The following is a 25,659-nucleotide window of genomic DNA, read 5'->3' as shown; positions in this document are numbered from 1 at the left end:
AGCCTGAATTTTTTTAAAGTTTAATTTCCTCAAAAGAATTCATTAAATGAAGGACTCAGATATTTTGAAACAAAAACTGGCAGACATGAAACCAGAACACATAAATCTGGAAAAGAACCAACTAAATATCTTAGAAATGGAAGTGTAGTCACTAAAATAAAAATCTAACTGATCATTCATATTGACGTAGGGAAGTCACATTGGAATTCAGCTTGAAAGCACAAAGGAAAGCAAAAAATTTTTCAAAAAAATAAAAAAGCATTTGAAGAGGCATGGAGCTCTAGCCTACATTTAATAAGCATTTCAGAGAAAAAGAAAATACAGAAATTGTGGGGAAGTATATTAAAAGATAATGGATGAGAATTTTTCAGAATTTGAGAAAAACAAGAATCTTCAGATCAAAAGTACACTTGGAGTATTAAGCAGGATAAGTGAAAAGAAATCCACACGTGAAAAAAAACAAACAAGAAGCATCCCAGCTCTAAAACTTCTAAAAAGAAAAGTCAGAATGCCATCAGTCCACTTGTTACTGTTTTGAAGTAGACTTTTTATCTGTAACAATATGCAGAAAACAAAGGGAGAAGTGCCTTGGTGTATTATCCATGAAATGGTAAAAGGAAAAATAAAGGTTAACCTAGAATTTTTTTTTAATTAAATAATCTTTATTCAAAATAATTAAGCCCTCTTACTTACAGGAAAAATGTTACCCTATAATTTTTCACTGGTCTAATTAATGATTCTAGAGTGAAGACAAAATAAAAACATTTTCATATACCAGTGGTTCCCAAAAAAATGTATACACATTTTCAGAGATGTTATCTATGTATTACTTTTCGAAGTTGAATTGAATTACGGTAGCAATATGTAATTGCAGAAGTCAAATGTGACTTGTATTCATCTTTTGTTATTGGTATATATAATTACAATTTTAATACAGGTTTTTCCTTTCTTAAAAATGTGTATACATTTTTTTGGCACCCTCTGTGTATAACGATAAATGTCACTTATTACTAACCTACACACATAAAAAAAAACTATTAAAGTATGTATTTCTATAAGGTGCAGAGTAAACCCAGAGGTACAGAAGGGTTGGGATATAAAAAAAAAAGACAGTGACAAGCAGGAAATGGATAAAATGTGTTTGTAAAATTAACTAGTAATAGTAAAAAATAATAAACTTTTAAAAATACTAGATGCTAAAATTTTAGTTAGAAGTAGTAATAGATAGAATTATTCAGTGGTTCTAGAGGAAGATAGAGATACTGAAGAACTTTATAGATGGTTAGAAAGATTATGTAAAATTTTTGAGTGAAATCATTAAAACAGTAGAAATAGAATATTATAAATTCCAAACCAGCATGGGAGATGGAGTGGGAGGAGGATATAGAAAACTACCAATCTAACAGATGGCAGGAAAGGCAAAATAAAAATAAAAGCAAAGAAAAAAGGGTGGTAAACTGAAAACAGACAATAAGACTTCTGATGTCCAAATGTACCACTAATTAAGTAGTCAGATTTCATGGTGTTGCATATCATTTAAATACATTAGTATTCTAAATATGTGGAAATAGTCATTTCTGTTTCATTACATGTTTTCAGAGATGTGTGTTCTAGAAATTCTACTATATCATTTGTTCAAGGATTTTGCTCTTGTGATTATCTTCTAAATCTACTACATCAACAATTTCTCCCTTTACTTCATCATTCCCATTTCTCTGTAAAATACAATTACTCTTTTCTTGTTTCCATTCTCCTTTCCAGCTGCTGCTGAAAAGTCCAAATACTGCTTTTACTTCCTCATCTCCCATTCTTACCTCAACCTGTTGCCTCCATCCTGCTCTTCCCCGAAAGTGATCTCCATGTTGCTAATCCAGTATTCACTTCTATCCTCTTTTCCCTCCCATGAAAATTACACAAATATCTACTCATAAATCAAACATTATTTTAAACGTAGAGGCAGTATAGGAAAGTGGTTAAGACATAGATTGATCAAAATGACTTCCGTTTCAATCCTTACAGTGACTCCATGTAACACTAGCTGTGTGTCTTTGAGGGAAATTATACAATTTCTCTGCGCCTCAGTTTCCTCATCTGTAAGATGAAGATAAAAGTACTTCAGAGCAGCTTTGGGAGGATTAAATGAAATAATACACATATGGCACATTGTATGGTATGTGGCATATGGTAAATGCTTAGTAAATGTCAGCTATTAATAAACTCTGAAATACTATTTTGTGATTGAATGAGGGTATAAATATAAAGGAAAATGTTTCAAGGGTGAGATTGTTATTATAAAATATTTGTTACTTATGAAAGAATATATGCAATGTATATGTAAGTTAGGCAACATAATAAAATCAATACCCAGGAATTTTCCACCTAGCCTAAGAACCTTACATTTTTTATCATTCTCTTCGTATCTCCATTCACCCTATGCATCCAGTGTCACTATTCTGAATTTTGTTTTTGTCTCCTGACTTAAAAATACATATATAGGGCCAGCCTGGTGGCTCAGGTGGTTGGAGCGTCATGCCCCTAACGCTGAGGTCGCCGGTTCGATTCCTACATGGGCCAAAGAGCTGTCTGTGTCCTACACAACTAGACTGAGAAACAACTGCTTGAACCAGAGTGTGGGAGGGGGGAAGGCGGAAGAAGGGGAAAAACAAAATACATATATAGATTTAGACATTTGTGTATGTATCCCTAATTGTTAGTTTAGCTTGTGTTTGTACATCATTGTGATAGCTTATTGTATATATTCTTTGGTGATTTACTTTTTTCACTAAGTTTTGTTGCTAAGATTTATCCTAATGGTATATATGTCTGGTTCATTAATTTTCATGGAGATAATTATAGCATGTACTTTTTAGGGCTGTTGTGTGAATTCAATGAGTTGGTACATGTAAAGTGCTTAGAATAGTGCTTGGCACATAGTAAGGGCTTAAAGATAGATAGCCATTATTACATTTATTATTCACTGCTGTATGAGATACATGAATAGATCATGGTTAGTTTATTCTCTTGCTTATGTTCATTTGGGTTGTTTACAGTTTGAAACAACAGAACATTTTGCTGCTCTGAACATTGATTTACCTCTTGTGCCCTCAGGCAAGTTTCTCTAAGCTAAGTACCTAGAAGTAGAATTGCTATGTCATAAATTATGCTGTGTTCACTATATTAGATAATGCCAACTTGTTTACCAAAGCGATTTTTTTTATCTTGTGCCTGTTTGTTTCTACCAGCAGTGTATGAGTTCCTATTGCTGCAACCTTGCCTTGTTGATATGCAACCTTGCCAATATTATGTATTGTTATAATTTTTCATTTTTCCTAATCTGCAGATTGTAAAATGGCATCTTGTGTTTTCATTTTGATTCTGTTAATAATGAAGCAATTATCTCTTCATATATTTATTGGCTATTTGTATTTCCTTCTGTGCAAATTTGTTCTTGTCTTTTCTCCTTTTTTTTCCTAGTGGGTTGATTGTCTTTCATTGATCTGAAAGAATTCTTAAATGTACTTGATACTCCTTTTTTGATTCTATTTGTTGGAAATACGCTTTCCCAGTTTGAGGCTTTTCTTTATTTTTCTATGGGATCTTTTGATGAACAGATGTTCCGAATTTTAATTTAGCAGAATTTGTCCATTTTTTTCTTGTGTTGTTTGTATTTTGTTAAGAAATCTGACTCCACTATAAATATAGTCTATATCATTGTCTGTTAGGCAGGTAAATGTCTTCCCATTAAAGTTATTAATCTACCTGGTTATTGATGGTGTGAGGTAGATTCTAGTTTCCTTTTATTTAACTTTTTTGGTTGGGGGTTGTACAGTAGTTTCAGTAACTACTTAATAGTCATTTTTCTTCATTGAATAGTATCTCTAGAGCAGTTTCAAGTAGAAAAATCAAGAGTGTGTGTCCTTGTTTTGTTCCTCATTTTAAAGGAATGCATGGAAAATTTCCCCATTGACTATATTACAATTTTCGGTTTGTTTTATCCTCTAAGGAAATTCCTTTTTGTCCTAATTTTTAAAAAGCGTTTGAAACTTGCATGAATGTTTTACTTTATTAAGTGCGTCTTCTTTAGCTCCTGAAATGATTCTGTGATTCTATAGTCTTTCTCTTTAATCTCTTAATGAGGGGATTTAGTGGCCTTTTTAATGTTTAATTACTCTTAACATTCTTAGGATAAATCCAACTTGTCTATGATATATTATCTTTTTTATACATTGCCAGATTGTTAGCTAATAATAAGTTCATAGGTTTGTAAGAAAGCTACTTCTTAATGTAAACTTTTTAAATAAACTTTACAGCAGAAAATATGGGTGAGGAACTCAAAGCTCCACTTATTAAGCAAGATCCTCTCCAAGTAAGAGGTAAATATATTTTTATTCTGTTTTTGTATTATAATGGTGTTTTGAAATAAATATATAAAATTAGTGTTATATATGTATAATATTTACATATAAAATAGAGCTTTTATAGTGATATTACTATAAGGATATATTTTATTTTCCTTTAAATGTATTGACCGTAAGGATTTATTCTCCTATTTATGAGCTAAACTTCTATTAAAGTTTACTTTACATTTTGGTCACAAATTTTGTGGTAATTGTTTTTTCAAAAGCCCAAAGAAAGGAGTAATGAAAAAATCATTAAGTGCTTTATCATTTTAGAAAAGTAATGTGATTAAAGAATAAGAGGCCAACAACTTTCAGCTACAGCTTTTTCAAATCCAGGTAGAGTTTGAATATTCTTGTCTGACTTTCTCTTCTAGGAGAAATCGTATAATGAAGGAATTTTTGTTTGCAGCTCTGTTCTTTATAAGGAGCAGGGGCGCCCAATGAGCTATGGATCCCATTTCCACAGCAACGGGTTTCGTGGAGGCAGTAACTGTGATTAGGAGCTGTGGCTTTGGCGTCAGACAAAACCGGATTCAATTTTTGGCCCCACCATGTACCAATTGTATGGCTTTGGGCAGTTTACTTGACTTCTCTGGGCCAGTTTTCTTTCCTAGAAGATGGTGCTAAAAATGGGACTTCTTTTGTAGGATAATTGTGAAGATGATACACAGTGTGCAGTCATAATTAATGTTGTCATAGCAGTCATTATCATCAATAATCTGGGCCAGGACAGGCCAACAGGGATTTCTAGCTACTTTGAGGAAATTTTTTAAAAGTAATTAAAAAAAAAAACACCTAATCTTTTAAAAGAGAGATTTAATTCTCCTCTTTGCTCCAGAGAAACTCATCTGGATTTTTAAGTTTTAGGATTATTGGAGTAAGACATTTCAGAGATTTGAACTCACACAAAGAGAAACTTGAACTTCTTCATATACTTTTTTTTCAAATAAGGTTTTGATTTTCATACTGAACTTTATTTTTGAAATGTTTTGAAATGTTAGGTATTTGTGCATTGGATTTTAATAGTTAAGAATCTTTTAATCTACTGTGATGATGGATGATAATTTTAGTCTTAATATGCTCTTTCAACTGGGAAGTAGAACAGAAAACTTATGAATTAGTATACATGAGAATAGAATATGAAGTGACTAGGTGACAATTTGGAACAGAACACTTGAGTTTCTTCTTTTGTTTTGCTCTTGCTCTTCAGGTATTTGCTTATGTTATTTACCTGTATCGTGACCAAAAGTCTCACTTTATAATATGACTTATAAACATAGACCATGATTGAATGTACTTTTTAATTCACAGATTATAATTGATGCCAAATTAGTATTTTGTTGTTGTCATCCCTGGCCTTTTTTTTTTTTTTTTTGGTCTGGCTTTTTTTGACCACTTTGATACTTAGCAATAGGAAAATAATTTAATAGAATATAGTATTTTACCTATAACCCATAATAAATTTCCTATAATTTTTTTAAAAAAATATTTTATTGGGGAAGGGGAACAGGATTTTATTGGGGAACAGTGTGTACTTCCAGGACCTTTTTCCAAGTCAAGCTGTTGTCCCTTCAATCCTAGTCGTGGAGGGTGCCATTCAGCTTCAAGTTGCTGTCCTTTCAGTCTTAGTTGTGGAGGGCGCAGCTCAGCTCCAGGTCCAGCCGCCCTGCTAGTTGCAGGGGACACAGCCCACCATCCCCTACGGGAGCTGGCAATCCTATGGTTGAGAGGATGCGCTCTAACCAACTGAACCATCCGGGAGCTCAGCGGCAGCTCAGCTCAAGGTGCCGTATTCAATCCCAGTTGCAGAGGGCACTGCCCATCATCCCTTGTGGGACTCCAGGAGCCTAACCGGCAACCTTGTGGTTGAGAGCCCACTGGCCGATGTGGGAATCGAACCGGCAGCCTTCGGAGTTAGGAGCACGGACCTCCAACCGTGTGAGCCACCGGGCCGGCCCCCTATAATTTTTAACTGATAAAAATGTTCCTTTTGTTTCATTATGTGAAACAGTCCAGTAGTTTTCAAACCATTTTGACTGCAACCCACAGAAGAAATACTACTTAATGATTTAGTGTATATATATGTGTGTGTGTGTATACATATATATGTATGCTATACGTATTAACTGTTAAAATTGTAATGCTCAGTATATACTGATAAAAGATGAATACAAGTCACGTTTGACTTCTGCAATTACAATAGGTGTTCAAAGTGGTCACCATCAGCATAATTTTAATATAGTGTTTTCCTTTCTTAAAATGTGTATAATTTTTGGAACCCTCTGTATATATACACACACATATATATATGTGTGTGTGTATATACATATATATATATACACGTTATATGTATATATATAATATGTAACTGAAAAACAAAAGTTTTCACAAGTACTTATTCTTAATTACAATCAGCACTCTTTAATTACTTTTTATTTTCATTTTTGTAAAATGCTGTTTTTACCCCACAGTTTGAAAACACTGAATTAGCCTATAATTTGTAACTGAAACTTAAATTCATTTTTATTTAGACCCTAAGCATTTTAAATTGTGATACCTATACAAGGTGTCCATTAGACAGAGGTTTGGCCTTTTGGCATCAGTTAAAGATGAACTATGGAGATAAAAGCTAGATGGCTACAAATGTCTATTCTGCACTTGGGAGAATTTTCTTTTCTGAAGGCATTTAGTGCATCAGGAAAAAGAGCAGTATTTTATGGAATTCATTAGCAAAGCTTCAGCATTCAGCATATGTTCATCTTTAAATGTGACTTGTTGTACATATTTTTTATGTTTTCCTATAATTTTGGTTTTAGTCAAAGCAGTCCTTAAGAAGAGGGAATATGGACCAAAGTACACTCAGAATAATTTCATCACTGGAGTCAGAGCAATGAATGAGTTCTGCCTTAAATCCAGGTACAGTAATTTTTTAAAAAAATGTGGCAGTTTACCTAATCTAAATGACCATTTATTTAATTCTTAGAATGTGTTGCCTGCTACCATCCATGTGCAAAACTTTCCCATGGCTTCTTCCAGATTGAAGAAATACATATGTGTGTACACACACACACACACACACACACATATATTTTGTTTGTTTTGTTTTGTTTTTGTTTATAAACAAAAGAAATTTATTTCTCACAATTCTGGAAGCTGGAAGCCCAAGGTCAAAGTGTCAGCGGTTTTGTTGTCTCACGGCTAACGGAAGAAATATTTTTATTCAGTTGAAAAAAATGTAAAATTGTTTGCTTACTAATTGAATTCTGCTCTGGCATGAGCAACTTCAGTCTTTCTGGGCTACTTAAATTCAAAAGGCAAATTTTGCAAAACCTTTGTATTACACATGATTTTAGTAGGAGTTTTATTGTTAGAGTCACGTGGCAGAATTATCTAATAATATTTGCATATTTTTATGTTATTTTTTTTTTTTAAAGGTTTTTATTGAGGAAGGGAAACAGGACTTTATTGGAGAACGGTGTGTACTTCCAGGACTTTTTTCCAAGTCAAGTTGTTGTCCTTTCAATCTTAGTTGTGGAGGGTGCCGTTCAGCTTCAAGTTGTTGTCCTTTCAGTCTTAGATGTGGAGGGCGCAGCTCAGCTCCAGGTCCAGTTGCCGTTGCTAGTTGCAGGGGGCGCAGCCCACCATCCCTTGTAGGAGTCGAGGAATTGAACTGGCAACCTTGTGTTTGAGATTCCGCGCTCCCACCAACTGAGCCATCCGGGAGCTCAGCGGCAACTCAGTTCAAGGTGCTGTGTTCAATCTTAGTTGCAGGGGGCGGAGCCCACCATCCCTTGCGGGACTCTGGGAGTTGAACAGGCAACCTTGTGGTTGAGAGCCCACTGGCCCATGTGGGAATCGAACCGGCAGCCTTCGGAGTTAGGAGCACCGAGCTCCAACCACCTGAGCCATCCGGCCGGCCCCTATGTTTGACTTTTTAAAGTTTTGTTTTTTGGGCTAGCAGAATTGAGTAGTGCTTAATTTAGGTAGTACATTTAGGTTTATATTCAATATGTGGTTTCTGTTAAGTATAAATTACTTTTACTTCTTTCTGTTATCTTTTACTAATTTTCTTATAATCGTAAAGATTTATTGACATTATATTGTCACATATTTAAAAAGTTTCCCTTCCTTTATGTGTTTGCCTACAAAAGCCATATTTATGTGGAAGCCTTCTTGGGTTTTTAGAGATGTCAGATATGATTGACCTTTTTTTCCCCCTCTCCCTCATGGTCACCTCCTTTGTGGTGTAATATCAAAAAGTAAGGAATCCTATAATCAGTTTTATAACTTATATAACTATTAAAACAATAATCAATTATAACATTGATGTAAAACTATATTCTGTTTCACATAGAGTATTTCATTTAGTTCTCACAAAATTTTTGTGAATTAAGTCTGGTAGGTATTCCTGTCTCCATATTAAAGGCCAGGAAACACAGTAAATATGTTAGTGATGGCTCAGCTCATGTAGTGAGTCAGTGACAGAGAGAAAAGTTAAATAATCTTTTGATACCTGGTCCAAACTTTTTTACTAACATGTGATATAGTTGGTTGTTGATTTTTTTAAATTCCAGGTTTAATTTCTAGAACTTAGTAACATTCCTTAGTTACCACATTTTTATTTATAGGTCTTTTCATCACTGTTACAGAATTTTCTTAGGAACACCAGTAATCAAATGTAGTATGGCTATTTAGCGGAGACTTGATGAGTATATAAACTTTTCAGAATTTAAGAGAAGAGAAAAATTGTTAAATAGCATGGAATTGACACATAATCATTGTGACTTGATATCTTTGAATGATATTAACACAGTATTAATCTGGATATAAATAACTAGGACTGTAAATTTTAAATTTAAATTCTTAAATAGAGGGATGATACTCTAATCCATGTTCTTTCCAGTTTTCAATTTTTTTTGTACACCAGACATTGCAGTGGTGTGTCCATAGCAGATAAAATGTAAGCACTTATGAAGGAATTTAATCTCTATGTATTATGTTATGGTATCTATATTGAGCATCAAGAATAATTTTTTTTTGAGTCTCTAGACCAACTTTTGTGTACAAAATGTAATCTTTATAAACTGATCTTCAAAAGCTACACAGATCTATAGTCTTTTAAGATGAGGATTAATATAGTGGCTTTTATCTGCTCTTAATAATTGTTTTAAGTACATAAATTGTATGAACCTTTTCTGAATAAATTCAACATATTTTGTTCTTCAGTGATCTGGAACAACTTCGAAAAATCAGACAACGAAGTCCCCATGAAGATACTGAGTCCTTTACTGTATACTTGAGATCAGATGTGGAGGCAAAGTAAGTACATAGTTCTTTTAGAATGAAAGTGCAAGCTGAATTTGAGAGTAATAAAAACACATTTCAGAGAGAGCTAGAATTTTTTAAATGACATTTTAAAAGTAGAATTTTTTTATTTGCAAATTTGGGAGTTACTTTTGTACTATGTAGTACTTAACTAAAAATCTGTTCTAATTTAGAAAACAAACTTGCTGTTGAATTTACTCTTTTGTTTAGATTTAGTGTAGAAAAGTTCCTTCAGTGCTTTATATTTTTCCTAAAGGACCTAATGCATTGTTGTAAGATTGTCACATAGTTATATGGTTCATCTAGATTTAAATATGATTAAAATAAAGTCATTAAAATTGTCCTCTGTTCTTGGTCGTGTGTTTATGCACAGATCTTTGGAAGTTTGGGGAAGCCTCGAAGCTCTCGCCAGAGAGAGAAAACTGCGTAAGGAAGCAGAAATAGAATACAGGGAAAGTAAGTATATTCAACTTAAAGCTGAGTTAATTGGAAAGTACAGGCATACTTCAGAGACATTACAGTTTCAGTTCTAGACCACCACAATAAAGCGAGTATTGCAATAAAATGAGTTACAGTGTTTTTGCTGGTGTAAGGGCTTGCCTTCAATGTGTAAAAAAACACATCTGTGAAGCATAGTGAAGTGAAGCGCAATAAAACGATGTGTGCCTCTAACTCTTAGCTAAGTATCGTGCCTCCAATTAGGCGCCCCCTGGTGGTTGCATACCTTTTGGCTTTGGCTGTGTTGGTCTAGCATATAGCAATCTCCATTTTGGGATTCATTTATTTTATAAAAACAGTATCTATTTTTTTGTTTTCTCCTCTATAGCTTTTAAAAGATGATCAGAGGAAGTGAAACTAGTTTGTGGTTTTCATAAGACATGAATATTAAAACCAGTGGTTTTATTTGAAGATTATACTTATTCTAAAAGCGACAGAATAGAAAGTACTTTCCTACAGAAAAATCTGTTAATTCAGTTACATTTTTAGTTTAATTCATTCAGCAGATATTTATCAAACATCTATGAACTAGAAGCTGTGCTTGGTGCTTGAGATTTAGATGCAAATAAGACTGTCAGGGAATTTAACAATCCAGTGGTTTAGTGACAAAGCCACCTTAACAGAATTAGGATTTATGTAATGTGAAATATTCACATTACATAATATTCACATTACATAGATAATTTTTTGATTTACATATGTATGTATTAATAACGAAAGTGGTACATACTTGCGATTTTAAAAAGGATACAAAAATATGAAGAATAAAGAGTCTTCTTTCATTTCCTCTAATGTTGCCTCATTTTTCTTTGTAGAGATTAACTGTTGTTGACAGTTTAATGTATATCCTTCCAGAATACTTCTGATGCTTTTCGAATTTATATACCCTGATTTTTCACTTAAACATAAATTGGATGACACTATACATATTGTTTTGCATCTTGGTCTTTATACTTAGCAGTGTAATCATAAACACCTTTCCCTGTCTACATACAGAAATCTACTTCTGCCTCATTCTTTTTAACAGCTGCATTGTATTCTGTTTTACGATGTGGCAAGCTTTATGTTCTCCAATTTTTTATCATTACAAAGAATACATTAGTGAATGTCCTCATACTTTTTCTTTTTAAACATTAATACTATTGTATAATGTAATATAACATTTCTTCAAATTTTGTTTTGTTCCCACCCCTTCCCTTGTAGTAGAGAAATTTCAAATATATTCGGTAGTATAGAGGAAAGTTTAATAATTCCCCCAAGTACCCATCATGCAGCTTTATAATTATTAACACGTGGCCAATCTTGTTTCATCTAGATCCCCCTCACTAACCCTTACTCTACTGAATTACTTTGAAACCAGTCCAGGAATTACATCATTTCTTCTGTAAATATTTTAGTGGATATCTCTAAAATAATGGATGTTTGTTTTAGTTGGTTCATGTGATTGTGATGGTTGAACTGTTTTAGAAAAGTTCACTATCCACTGCCTGTAGCAGCCTGTCAGCCTTGATAATCCTCTCAGTTGTCCTTGGTTGAAGGTCTAGGATGTTCTTATGTAGCTTTAATTCTGGAAGAAAGTGAATGACTTCTGCTGATGATTTCTTTGCTTGACAAAATTGAAAACATGATTTCTCTTTTAGCTATAATATTAAGTTACTGCATACTGAGTAAGTATAGATTTCCTTGCAAAATCCAAGTCCTTTAAATCATTGGTTTAACATTTTGAAAAATATGAAGGAGAGTCACTGAATCCTAGTATCTAAGCGGTTTTGGCCTCGCAGAAGAAGCAAACAGTTGTTGACTATCTTTATATCCACAGATAACGCTAAAGAGAGCTGCCCTTAAATCCACAGGAGTGAAATGTTTATTTTCAATGAATGAAATACATATTGGGGTCAGGGAGCCCCAGAATTTTGGCATTACTGTTCCGTCAATGGCTTCCATTGGGTTTCTTTTAGGTAATACAGGTGCTAATATAGGATATGATCAAATTTTGTCGGAATAGGGTATATTCTGTTGGGGAATTAGATACTTATGGTTCTCTTATTCTGGGGAACTGATGTGGAAATGTAGCACGATTAAAGTAGAGTTAGAGGTGCTAATATCTGCAAAAAATATACACATATTTCTTAGACAAGCTTTATTTAGGAGAATTCTGAATTATTTAACTATATATTTAAGTTCTGAGTAGGATCAAGGCTTAAAGGTGACAATATTTCCTTCTCCTGATGAGTTGGCAGAATTCCTAAGTGGAAATTGTGAGACAATTAATGATTAGTAACATTGAAAGAAAAGGGGTAGAGAACATTTCTTGAGAGTATGAGGGTCAGTACCAAGAAGGGGAGCAGTGGATAGGAAGGAAATCAGTGAGAAGGGGAAGAGAGTGGAGAAGACATGCAAGGAAGGGAAGAACAAAGTAGGCAGAGTAGCAGCACTCAGGTTGTCCCATTGTTGCCAGCGGAAGCACCTCAAGTCGATTTCTGAGCCCTTTTGTCACAACTCTAGTACAATAAAGCATCCTTGCTTTTTAGGTACAATACAGTGTTTAAGGTTCATCTTGTACATTTCCTGCCCCAGACTGGGAATTGGCCATTTCTAAAAGGAAGCCCTTTGCCTTTTACTGGGAAATAAAATTGAGAGACACACTCTGAGCTTTAGAGGTACTCATTTTTAATAGGTTGACATATTTTTAAGGTCTTCTCAGTGGACATGGCTAGGAAGCATTTTTTCCTTAAGAGAGAAAATACATAGGTTATTCTGATAAACTTACTGTTGTTTTTTTCTTTTTTTGGTTTTTATATCTTACACTGAAAATCTTAATGTCTTAATCTATTAATATAATTACATTTTTGTTTTACTCTTATGTGTGTACACATATAGAGAGAATACAGTGTAGTGTCAAAATAACAGTATCAATATTATTGCTATCGGGTGAGTTAAGATGTCTTTGCTTTTCTTTTTATCTTTAGTATGTATCCCACTAGGGATGTATAGTCAACTTTCTCTTTTAAAGTCACTTGAAATTTCTCTCTGCTAAACCATCAAATAGATATAAAATGAGGTTTATTTATTCATTTTTGCTTTGGACTTTTAGAAATAATTTTGATCTATTTTTGTTTGTTTGTTTGTTTTTTAAAGATTTTATTGGGGAAGGGGAACAGGACTTTATTGCGGAACAGTGTGTAATTCCAGGACTTTTTTCCAAGTCAAGTTGTCCTTTCAATCTTAGTTGTGGAGGGTGCCGTTCAACTTCAAGTTGTTGTCCTTTCAGTCTTAGTTGTGGAGGGCGCAGCTCAGCTCCAGGTCCAGTTGCCGCTGCTAGTTGCAGGGGGTGCAGCCCACCATCCCTTGCGGGAGTTGAGGAATCGGTACTACCGGCAACCTTGTGGTTGAGAGGACGCGCTCCAACCAACTGAGCCATCTGGGAGCTCAGTGGCAGTTCAGCTCAAGGTGCCATGTTCAATCTTTAGTTGCAGGGGGCGCTGCCTACCATCCCTTGCAGGACTCGAGGAGTTGAACCGGCAGCCTTGTGGTTGAGAGCCCACTGGCCCATGTAGGAATCGAAGCGGCAGCCTTCAGAGTTAGGAGCATGGAGCTCTAACCACCTGAGCCACCGGGCCGGCCCTTGATCCATTTTTATTTTATAATTTTTAAAACATTTACATGATTCCAAAGTCACATCTTGGAGACAAAATACTTGAGAGAAATTTAGCTTCATTCCTGTCATCTCCACTCTATTCCCTCTTTCTCACGTAGGTAACCATTTAAAAAATAAGTTTGGGGGTTATTTTTTCCATTTAAAAATATATAATAAGAAATATATAATAAAGTATCATGCATTATGGTATTAGCCCTCTCCTGCTCTGCTTTTCATAAACAAGACATACTATATATACTTTCTGTCCTTGCTTTTTTTACCTGACAGTATGTCCTGGGAAGCATTCCCTAGCAGTAAATAGAGACATTTCTTTGTTCCTTTTATAATACTCCATTTTGGGGGGCATACCATAGTTTATTCAGTCATTTTCCTCATAGGTCATTTCCAGTCTTCTGCTGTGAAAATATTGATACCACGAATAGCTTTGTACATATATTAACGACTATTTAAAGTAACAAATTTCGGGAAACACAGTAACGGGAAAATATTTCTTCCAGTATTTTAAAGCTTTGAGTTAAAAATGAAGAATTGGTTCTTATATCAAGCTTAAATAATTCATATTTTTTAGATACTTTTGAGAAGAGCATCTTATCAAATTGCCTTTTACCTCATTGCAAATCCAGATTTCTCCCCATCTTTTTTTTTTTTTATTGTGGTAAAAAATGCAACATAAAATTTATCATTTTAACAATTTTTAAGTGTACAGTTCAGAACTGTTAAGTATATTGACATTGTTATGAAACAGATCTCCAGAAATTTTTCTTTTCCAGAACTTTTTCATCTTACAAAACTGAAACTATACCCTTTAAACAACTTCCCTTTCCCTCTCCCCCAGCCCCTGGTAGCCACTGTTCTACTTAATGTTTCTATGAATTTGATTACTATAGATACCTCTTATAAATAGGATCATACAGCATTTGTCTTTTTGACTGAGTTGTTTTACTTAGCATAATGTTCTCAAGGTTTATGTGACAGGATTTACTTTTTAAGTCTGAATAATATTACGTTGTATTTATATACCACATTTTGTTTATCCATTCACCCATCCTTGGACATTTTGGTTGCTTTCACTTCCTGGTTATTGTGAATAGTGCTGCCATGAACATGAGTGTATAAATATTTCTTTGAGACGCTGCTTTCTTTTTCTTTTTCTTTTTTCGGCTGTATACCCACAAGTGGGATTGCTAGATCACATGGGAGTTTTTGATTTTTTGAGGAACCTCCATAATGTTTTTCCATGGCAGCTGTACCACTTTATAATTCCACCAGCAGTGCACAAGGTTTCCAATTTCTTCACATCCTCACGAACACTTGTTACTTATGTTTTTGGATAGCAGCCACTCTAATAGGTGTGAGGTGATACCTCATTGTGGTTTTGAGTTGCATTGCTCTGATGATTAGTGATATGAACATCTTTTCATGTGCTTGTTGGCCATTTGTATATTATCTTTGGAAAAAGGTTTATTCAAGTCCTTTGTCCATTTTTTAATTGGATTGCAAATCCAGATTTCTTATAACCTGATATTTTTGCTGGTGCTTAATAGAACATATTTAACTTAGTCTTAAAGAGAATAATTGTATTAGCCTAAAATGTGACGAATAAGAATATGTATGTGCTAAATGTGTTTTATAATTCTTATAGGGCTATTTAGAAACCAAAAAATATTAAGAGAATATAGAGACTTCCTGGGAAACACCAAGGTAAGAATATCTTTCTGATAATGTTTTGCATGTGTTGCACGGTGAAATCACAGTGTCAGTCCACTGTGAAATTCTAGCATGTCTGTGATCCTAATTCAAGATTTTCTTAAACATAGTGTAATTTACTGAGCTATGGTCTGTTTGCTTCGATTTATTTGAAATTTTAAAAATTGGTACTTAAGTTGTCTTTAAATTCAGACCTGTTGTAAACCATAAGTGTATATAGATATAGATGAGGGGGAAGACTTTATTTTCTTAGGTTTTTAGCAAGATTTAGTTCTCTCATATCCAACTTTCATTTCCTTTATCCTCTCTCCTACTCATAACCCGGTTAAACATTTAAACTGCCAGTTTTCTGCTTGTACCCCAGAAGTTCAGCCCTATTATTTAACAGTCTTAGAAACTTCCATGGTACATTCATTTTCCCACTCTGAGATAGCTATTGAATATCTTTTCCTCTCTCCCCAAACTTCCTACAGCCTCACTCTCTACTCTTCAGCTGATGACCTTGTTTCATATTTCATTGAAAAAAAATAGATGTAATCTGATAAAAGAGATGTAACCTGATAAAAAGTACCTCACTTCCCATCACCAAATTTACTAGCTACTTACTTACATGTGTGCCAAAATACTCTGTTTTCCTTCCTACTAGAAATTAATGTTGGGACCAGTAGAGAAAGTTCATCTTTACTCTCTCGCCTCTTATTCTCTCCTGAATTCTCTTCAGTTGGGCTTTCGTCCCTACCACTCCACTGAAATGGCTCTTAGCAAAGTCACCAGCACCAACCACCAAGGTGCCAAGTAGTCATGCCCAGAGTCAACTTTGCATTTAAACTTAGCTGGGAGGTATGTTCTACCAAGAAGTGAGTGTCATACCTGGAGACGAGGCTAACCGTGCCAATTGTTTCCTTCCTTCTGAGTTATGTTTGAGACATTGCTCCCTTCTTGCAAAATTTAAAAATTGTCAATGATGACAAGCCTGGTCATACCTTATTTGAAATGCTTTTCTTTCCCATTCATTATATTTAGAACTTCTTCATTTCCATTTCCCCTTTGAGCCTTGTGTTTCTGGCACCCAAAGGCTACACTCTCTTCAGCGGGAAAGACTTAATATGTCCTGTGAACCAGCATTTTTACTTCTGTACTGTGACAGCTGCTGCCACTGCACCTTGCTATGATACAAGTTAGGCTGGTGAGACCCGCCTTTTGTGAAGATTTATGCCTTCCTGGCCTTGTATGTCTTTCACAGGAAAGCTCATCCTCACCAGATTTTTGAATAGTACCTATGGCTTCTGTAATCTGTGTCACTAGAAGCCTTTTGTAGATTAATACTTGTCAGCCTTGAAATGTTTCAGGTTTTGAATAGAATTTCTTTCTATTACACCCTTTTTTGTAGTAATAGGATGGGACTTGAGTTTTTAATTTTCCTCTACTGTTCCCATGTTGCTTTTAGGAACACTTGCTCTCCTACTAAAGATGGTTGCTTTTCTTCTCTAAAACATGTGGGGCTAGTCCTGTTTACTGGAATTAAATGCCTTCTTTATTTTTACTTCTTTTTTCCTTTTGGAGACACTTGTTCTTCTGTTATATTCTTCTTCGTCTTGTGGGAACTCCAATAGTGAGATACACGAACTGTGTTCTGCCAAAATCCTTCTCTCATCAGAATGACATCCAGCCCACCAACACCTGATTTCTCATTGTCCCTTTCATACATTTCCACTTCACTGTGCCTTCCCTTAGAATCTTAATGCTGTGAATTTCTGGGGCTAGTTCTTCAGAGCATTGGAAGTACGTTTATCTATACTTGCAATGATAGTATCACTTTGAAATATACCAGTAGTGCTTTGAGTAGTTTATGCTGATTTTCTCAGTAGTCCTCAGAAATCTCTCCAAATTTTCTATTTTTGTTCCAGTACTAAAAAAACTTGTTTATTGTGAAAATTTTCAAATATATACAAAAATAGAAAAATAGATATTTGATACGCTTATTGTCCAGTTCGTTAATTACTAACATGTTGGGCATTCTGACTTTAAGGGGTAGTTCTCCAGTTGCTTTTATTGTGGAATTTATGGGTGGCTGTAACAGGATGCTTTCCCTAGAGGGTTGTGAATCTCCTCTCCTTGTGGCTCTCTTGCTTTTCCAGATTTTGCTTCTCTTTCTGCTAGATTTCCTTGGACCTTTCACTATTTCTGACTTAATTACCACCAACATAGTCTCACCTTTTCTACAGCCTTCTTTATCAGAGCAGTTTGAGCTCAGTGAATCCTTTTTCTTATTAAGACATTCTATTCTGGTTTTAAAGATCTCATTTCTCTCCCCTATCTGTCTTGTTTATCCTGTAACTTCTCAGGCCTTTTTTCTAAAGAAATCTTTTTCATCTTCCACTTTAAGCCTCATGTTTTCATTTATTTGATATTCATTTCCTGCTGTTCCTATAATAATTTCATTGATTTTTTTTCTCTCTACTCAACCTAAGGATATGGCATATTCTCATAATAAAACACACACACTCTGTTTTGTGTTTATCAGTAAACAGTAGAACTCAGAAATCTAGAGCCATGGTTAGCATTTATAGTTTACAATAAAGAAGTCAATTGCCTGCCACCAGTACCAAGTATTCCTTTTTCTTGGAATCCCTCGTTCTCTAGAAGCCCAAGACAAACTTTGTTCTAATTTTTCTCTTTCTTTATTAATTCTTCCTCCTCATCTGTCGCCTTTGTAAAAGACCCTGCTTTTTTCTTCACCCTTTAAATGTTAGAGATTTACTATAGGCCCTTTTTTCATTGAAATCCATTAGCAAGTCTCACTGACATTTTCTTCAAACAGATACCTAGTATGACGGCTTCTCACCATGTCCCTTATTGAAACCTTAGTCTAAACCATCACCATCTCTTACCTTGACTACCCTCCTAATTGAGCTCAGCTTTTTCAAACATAAATCACACTGTGTCAAGGATCTGCTTAAAATCATCCAGTGGCTTCTTTTGCCATTGGAATAAGATTTATACTCTTTACCAGAGTCTACAAAGTCCTGTGGAACATGGCCCCTGCCTTAATTTCTGGCCTCAACTCCTACCATTTCCCCTGCTATCTGTGCTTTAGCCACAGCGGCCTTAATTTTGTCCTTTCTACACACCAAACTTATTTCTGTTTCAGAGTTTTGAATGCTTTATATATATATTCTGCCTGAAACATTCTTCCAGATTTTTTCATGGTTGCCTCCTTCTCATCATTGCACTGCTTTCCCTGACTACTAGAGCTAAAATAATCCTTTCCACCATATGTCTGCCCTGCATTATTCTCTCAGTTTTCCATGTTACTTTATTATATTTATCACTCTCTTACATTATGTATTTGTTTATGGATTTGTCATCTATCTTCTGTACTAGACTGAATGTAGGGACTCTTGTTTTATTTACTGTCCTGCCTCAGCATACCTCAGCATCTAGAGCTTTGCCAGGCATAGAGTAGCTGCACAATAAATATTTCTTGAATAAATAACATAAGGCAGAATATGCTTTAATAGAAATGTAAAGTGCAAGACTTAATGTGTAGCAGAGTGAGTATTCTCAGTGGGGGACCAGGGAAGGCTTTACATACAGAGGTGACACTCAGCCAGACATGGAAGAGGATGGGTAAAACTTGGACAGATTGCAATGAAAGATCCTAGTCTTCCAGGGAGAAGAAAGAGCAGGGGAACAGAAAGTATATATTCAAGGAACCAGCAAAAGAACATTTAACTCAAGAAAAATATTGTCCCTGAATATGTTTCTCTACTTATTTTATTTCCTTCTGTTTTGGAATTAAACACATGATTATCACTTGAGGTCTTTGATCTTTAGAGAACAGTCAGAAGTTAAATTAGAGCAGTAAACTTGTTGGCTTTGGTTGCTCCTTGTTTAAAAGTTAAGACGTTTCTTGGAAGAATGGAAAAATTTGAGTTGATTTTAATTCAATACATTTTTATCACTTTATCCCTGGTTTTTATGTAACCAACTCATATCCTTTCTGGAAGTAAGCAGGAGATGAATTACAAGGAAACAAAATAAACAATTAAGGCTCTGGAAAAAGACCCAGATGCACTTTGAATTTCCATCTTCCCACTTATTGAGGAAATTCTGGAGAAAAAGAATTAAATAAGTAAACCGAGTTGTTTGGAGGTATTGATAGAGGAGATATTTTCTGGTGTGTTAGAGTCACTAATAAGTGTTAAAATGCTTCTCTGGGAAATTTCAGAGATTAAAGTTTTTTGTTTTGTTTTGTTTTTTCATAGCCACGTTCCAGAATGACATCAGTTTTTCTTAAGGGGCCAGGAAAAGTGGTGATGGTTGCCATTTGCATGTAAGTACTGAAAAAGAAACCTTTGAAAATAGAAATGCATTATTTTATGTGTATATTCTGGAATATATGCATTTATTACTTGGTATCTAATAAAGAGAGATCTTTATTGTTTTAGGAGTAAGTTGAAAAAGTCTGTTTTTGTCAGTAAATTGATGGGGATAGAAGCCATATGGATACCCATGCTTGTGTTGTATATACATATTTTTGATATGGTTAAGATCTAAGAACAGTTGCTATTTGAAAATTCTGTCTTATTTTCTTTGAAGTTGATAGAAGTCTTTTTTAAAAAGTTGAATTAGTCAAGGTTATTTTTAGCATAATTAAATCATGCTGGGCTACAGCTACTGAAGTGTATCTGCACTCTTATTTTTCTCCCACTTACTTTTGTAGAGCATAATTGATGTTTTTGCCATCTTTTTCCCTCTGTCATCTTGATTCCTGTTGTTTCGTTTACTTTTTTCCGTTTTTTTGAATAATTTATTTTAAAATGTTTAAATGCATTAATTCCATGATTCATTAGTTTGTTCTTTTATTTCCAAAATATATATATTACAGTCTCAGGAATTGTGATAGGGTCTAGAACTATAAAATTCTTACCGTCAAGGATTGGAGGGGCACTAGACTAGAGGAAGTCATTTGTAACAAGACAGAAAACAGATGATGATGCACTAACGTAGGACAGTGGTGGTAGGGATGGGGAGACACATTAGGTTCAACAAGTATTTAGGAAGTACGGAAAAGGATTTGCCTCGGTTACTGGACAATTGGATAGATACTGTACCATCATTGAGAGAAGGAACACTCGAAGGCACGGCAGGGTGGGAGCAAAGGGAATGATGAGTTCATTTTTGATTTTGAGTTTCCTGTAGGCACCCAAGTGGAGTTGGTCAACAGGATTAATTGTTTCTGTGAGTAAAACTGGGGTTAGCAATTGAAAGTTTTCTTCATCAGAGGAATGGATGGAATTTATGTAAGCTGCTTAGTATAGTACCTGGTACATAACATGTCCTTCATACTTACTGTTACTATATATTGATCTGAAGCTCAGGAGGGAGATCTGGAGTAGAGATTTAGAGCTGAGAGTTACTAGTATACAGATGGTAATTAAAGCCAGAGGCATAGTTAGGATCATGTGGAGAATGTATATAGTGTGAGGAAGAGAAAGCCCTCAGGAAAAAACCTGGAAGAATGCTAACATTGAAGAAATGGGTGGAAGAAAAAGAGCCTGCAGCGGAGACTGAGGAAAAATAAGGAGGAAGGTAGGAAGAAAACTAAGAGTATCAGGGGAAGCCAAGGAAGACAGTGTTTTAAGAAAATAGTGGCAAATGCTTCTGTGAGATTAAGGAAAATATTAAAATATTTCTAGGAACTTAATAGCAAGAGACGATTGGTAGTATTGATAAGAACAATCTAACGAGCTCTTGGAGGTAGGAGCCATTGTTTAGTATATTGAAGACGGTACAAAGTGAGGAAAACAGACAGCAAGAGCAGGTAGGATTTCATTCAAGACATCTGAAGTGGAGGACGGGGAAAAGGGTAGCTGGAAGGGGATGTACAGTTTCCTCATTTATAAAATGAGGATGTTAATATTTGTTAATATTTATATAATGGAGTTATAATAAAACATGGTAAAACATAGTGTTTGAGATAAATCATACTAGTCATTACTGTTGGAATCAGAGCAACTGGCTCGCTCAGAGCTAATCGTATTTATTTTAGCATCGATGGTCTTCTAGTATGACCCAGAGACTGCTTGGTCTAGATTTGTCTTCACCTCTGGCATCTGCCTATTTCAGTAAACAGACTTTCACCAAAGTCTTGCCTTTCACACTGGTCTACTGGACAATGTCACGAACAGATCTTCTTTTACCTACCTAAGACACGTAATTTCCTTTCTAATTTCATTTTGTCCAAATGAATTTCTCATCAATTCACAAAATGCACTTAATTTACTTACATACATCATGCCTCTTCATTTGAGTATTTAATGATACCATAATCTGTATTTTTCAAATTTGTACCCTTTTTCTACCTAAAACATAAGTTCTTGAAGGCTAGGGCTTCTTTTTAATTTAGTTTGAACAGAATCTAATATATAGGTATATATAGTCAATTAAATAAGCTTTTCGTGGAAATTTTTGTCCAAACCAATGCTAAATTGTTTTCTCTTTCTCTCCTAGCAATGGATTAAATTGCTTCTTTAAATTTCTTGCTTGGATTTATACGGGTTCAGCAAGTATGTTCTCCGAAGCTATACACTCTTTATCTGATACTTGTAATCAGGTGAGGGGTTAAAGCTTTTTTCTTACTAATTTTAATCTAAAAGTGAGCCTGTTTAAAAACTGAGTAATTCCTATAGTTGGCATGTGGAAGAAAAAAAATGTTTTACTTTTGAATGATGAAGTACATAGAAATATGATCATAGTCTTTTAAAGCAGGTTGTTAGGCTTTAAGAACTTCCAGCAGTGGAATATGAAGTATAAGATTATCAGTCACTAAGTGTTTGGGCAGAAGCTTTTGTAGAAGAGATTCTTACATTAGGTGGAAATTTGATCTCTGAATATGAGTTCTTATGACTGTGAATTTAAGTTTTTTGAATAATGATACAAGCTAGACACATGTGATTGATTAAGACAATTTTCACATTAGAATAGTATTTTGAATTCCTTTCCTGAATTTGCAAATGAAGATTTTTATAAAATTAAAATATATTCTTTGATTCAAATTTTGTATACTACAAACCTAAGCCTTTTTAAAGAACACAATAAAACTTTCTATTTGTGTTATTTCACATTTTTTTGATTCCTATAAAATAGAGATTTATTTATTAAGAATTATTTTGTTTCTGCATAAAAATCACCAGTTGTTTCTCATTGGGTTTTTAACACATATTATTTCTTTGGGGGTTCCTCTGTTCACCCCAACACTTTAAAGAATACAGCTCTTTTTAGCACCAGGAAGGACAATTAAGGCAGTTAGGTGTTTCCATCAGTCTCAGACTCTAGAAGGATTTATTGTCTCCTTCTTGAGAAAATACACATGATACGTAGTTTCTTAGGTTGGAAAAGCTGTCTCTGAAGAAAATAACTATGCGGAAGAATTGAAATACAGTCGTCATCTCTGGTCAATTATTTGTGCCTGATAGCTTTAAAATAAAATCCCCTTGGTCATGGTCATCAGAGGCTTGCTGCTTGTTTTCAGCTACAAAACAAAACAAACTGGGAAGAGACAATAAGAAAGAGCAGGCTCTGTGGTGATAGTGCTGTCAGGCCGGCAGTGCACCACATGAGAACACACACCAGATTGCTTTTTAAAAATGTTTAAAATCAGACTCCTCTGGTACTTAAAATACCCACGACATCACTGAACCAGGTCCTCAGGACACAGTGCTTATTTTTAAAGAGAGGTGTATGACATGGCTCCCCCAGAGTCATGCTCCACATCGGGGAGAGGGGAGACAAAAAAACCCTAGGAGTTGATTTATTAAAAGCATTGATTTTTACCGCACTGAAATGAAGCCAGTCTGTGCTGTTGTTAAATTCAGAGGCGATTCGGAAGTGGGATCATTATTTATTGCTCCGTTAGGATAGACCCCAAAAATGACTTTTAAAACACTGAAGCAGATTCCTGCAGACCCTGGTGAGACTCTGGGCCGCTCAGGTGTGTGTGTGTGGGGGGGGTGTCGCCAGCTTGATTCACCGTGATTCAGGTTTGTCTGTTTCTGGAAGTGGCCGCATGTCGGGGGCGGTTGGCCTGGGCGTTCCCACCACTGGGTACTCCTGCACCTTGTAGTTGAGCTCGGCGTTCAAATTGGTGTACGTCTCATAGATGACGTTGGTGGTGGCCGTGTAGTTGACCAGGAAGAGGCGGATCTTCTCCAGGCACTCCTGTCACGTTCTGGCCCTTAGAGAGCGCCTTCAGGAAATTATTGGGTGCCGCGTACCGCGCTGCCCCGAAGGTCTTCTGCACGAGCAGCCATGGTACTTCTGAGGGTGGTCTCGTAGGCCTTGGTAGCGTTGTCGCGGATGTGGTTGAGGTGGTTCTCGTCCCGCTCCGCATCACAGATGCTCTGGAGCAAGACCTGGATGAAGTGGAGGCCTCTTTTCAGCCACATCAGTGCCAGCGTGGCCCCCACCTTGGGCCACTCTGCTCCATACATTTCCTTCTCTACTTGTGGGATGTTCCGCAGGGTCTGGAACTTGGCCGGGTTGGTGTCATACGCAGCTTTGATTTTTGTGATGTTGGCACATATGTCCGTCTTGATGGGAGTAAACACTGGGGGCCCGGGGCAATAGAAGGACAGCAGGTGGGACACTGCCTCAAGGAAGCGCCCGGTTTCCATCTGCTTGTCCGTGGCGAATGGCTTCAGCTGGTGTTCCTCCAGCAGTGCCATTTTGGGGTCGAGGCCCGCGGTGATGCCCCAGCCAGCCCCACGGGGCCACCACGCCAGGGACCCCCATCCCCCGACCACAGCGGTCAGCACTGGGGCTGTCACTGTGGAGCCCTACCCCCACCCCCAACCCCGCGGGATCGGGACGTCAGTGTTGCCACTTCAGCTTCCGATGCGCCCACGTAGCTGTGCGCTAGTTCACATTTTAAAGAATGGGGTGTATTAAGAGAATGCCTTTTCAGTATTTATTTTTTTATACTACTGTTATGTAAGAACAAATTAGGGAGAGCTTACAGTAAAAGATGATAGATTCAATAAGAATATTTAAGACAAGGTTAAAAATAAAATTGTAAGGAGTAGAGAGAACAATCTTAGTTAAAAATTAAACCTGAGAACTTGCCTAACTCATTGACAAATGGATTAAAACCCTTTGCAAAAGTAAGGAAAGAAGTAAAACATTTGCTATCAATACTAATAAATCTTCCCCTTGAATTAAAATTGTACAGAGTAAATACTTAATGCTGTCGATAAAATACTTTCCCAGTCGGTTGTGGAGTGGAGAAGGGGTGAGAAGAGACACATAATGCATAGTACCAATTTTGTTGAAAGCTTATCAGAACTTAAGAAAGTGAAAATGCAAAAATATTTGTACATATGGACAAGGAGATATGTACAGATGATTAATTTCCTTATTAATTGTTATTTAAAACATTGAAGACAGTTTTTCAGTGTCTGTACTTTGAAATACTATTCAGGGGTTTAAGGGAATGTGACAAATATAACTATGTACTGATCTGGAATAATAACATGTTAATTTGAGTAAAAAAAAAATCAAATTGCAAAACATTACGTAAAGAACTTCTGTTTCTAGCCACCATGGACTAATGGGGACCAGACTTAGTCTTTTGCTGTAAAAACTAAAAAACTAGACAAAATATATGAAACAATGTTTTCAAACGTTGGACATAGCCATACAAGACCATGATCACTGAGAGAAAGAAAACCAATAAGTTGAACTCTATGATCTCTCTGGATTTTTGCTTGGAGGCACATTTGGGATAGTGGAACAGAGTGGAGATAATGGTCTTATTAAATTGAGAAAGCAGAAATTAGAGTTTAGTGAATCTGAGGAGGCTAGAAATAACAAGGCAGAGTTCCACAGAGGAGGGAACTAGGCAGACAGAAAGCTAAGGAAGTCTACATAGGGTTTTCCTTGAGTTGAGGCTTTGTTGAGAGTTAAGTTATATATGTGCAGGGTAAAGCCCCTTGAGTCTGGGCAAAGAACCAGCAGGGAGCATTAAGCCGAGTAATTCCTAGAGCACTCACTCAGGGCTGGGATACATCT

General features: G+C 35.6%; 1 protein-coding gene and 1 pseudogene across 2 annotated transcripts in view; one reads left to right on the top strand and one right to left on the bottom strand.

Annotated features, from left to right (window-relative positions):
- The window catches only part of SLC30A9 (solute carrier family 30 member 9), a 68,031-nt gene that overhangs the window by 16,012 nt on the left and 26,360 nt on the right, over positions 1-25,659 (top strand). The window contains exons 3-9 of one of the 2 annotated variants that reach the window (XM_019751918.3): positions 4,311-4,373; positions 7,217-7,316; positions 9,627-9,719; positions 10,099-10,181; positions 15,524-15,582; positions 19,857-19,924; positions 22,105-22,207. In XM_019751918.3, the coding sequence (XP_019607477.2) occupies positions 4,311-4,373; positions 7,217-7,316; positions 9,627-9,719; positions 10,099-10,181; positions 15,524-15,582; positions 19,857-19,924; positions 22,105-22,207 (569 nt within the window). The remainder of the gene's footprint in view (positions 1-4,310; positions 4,374-7,216; positions 7,317-9,626; positions 9,720-10,098; positions 10,182-15,523; positions 15,583-19,856; positions 19,925-22,104; positions 22,208-25,659) is intronic. The other variant, XM_074324618.2, reaches the window with a different exon arrangement.
- Positions 23,494-24,442, bottom strand: LOC109458361 (glycolipid transfer protein pseudogene; annotated as a pseudogene).

This window comes from Rhinolophus sinicus, chromosome 1 (genome assembly GCF_057876585.1).
Source record: "Rhinolophus sinicus isolate RSI-liver-muscle chromosome 1, RSI-T2T, whole genome shotgun sequence".
Lineage (NCBI taxonomy): Eukaryota > Metazoa > Chordata > Mammalia > Chiroptera > Rhinolophidae > Rhinolophus > Rhinolophus sinicus.
Note: the sequence above shows the minus strand (reverse complement) of the source record. Positions and strands in the feature narration are given on the sequence as shown.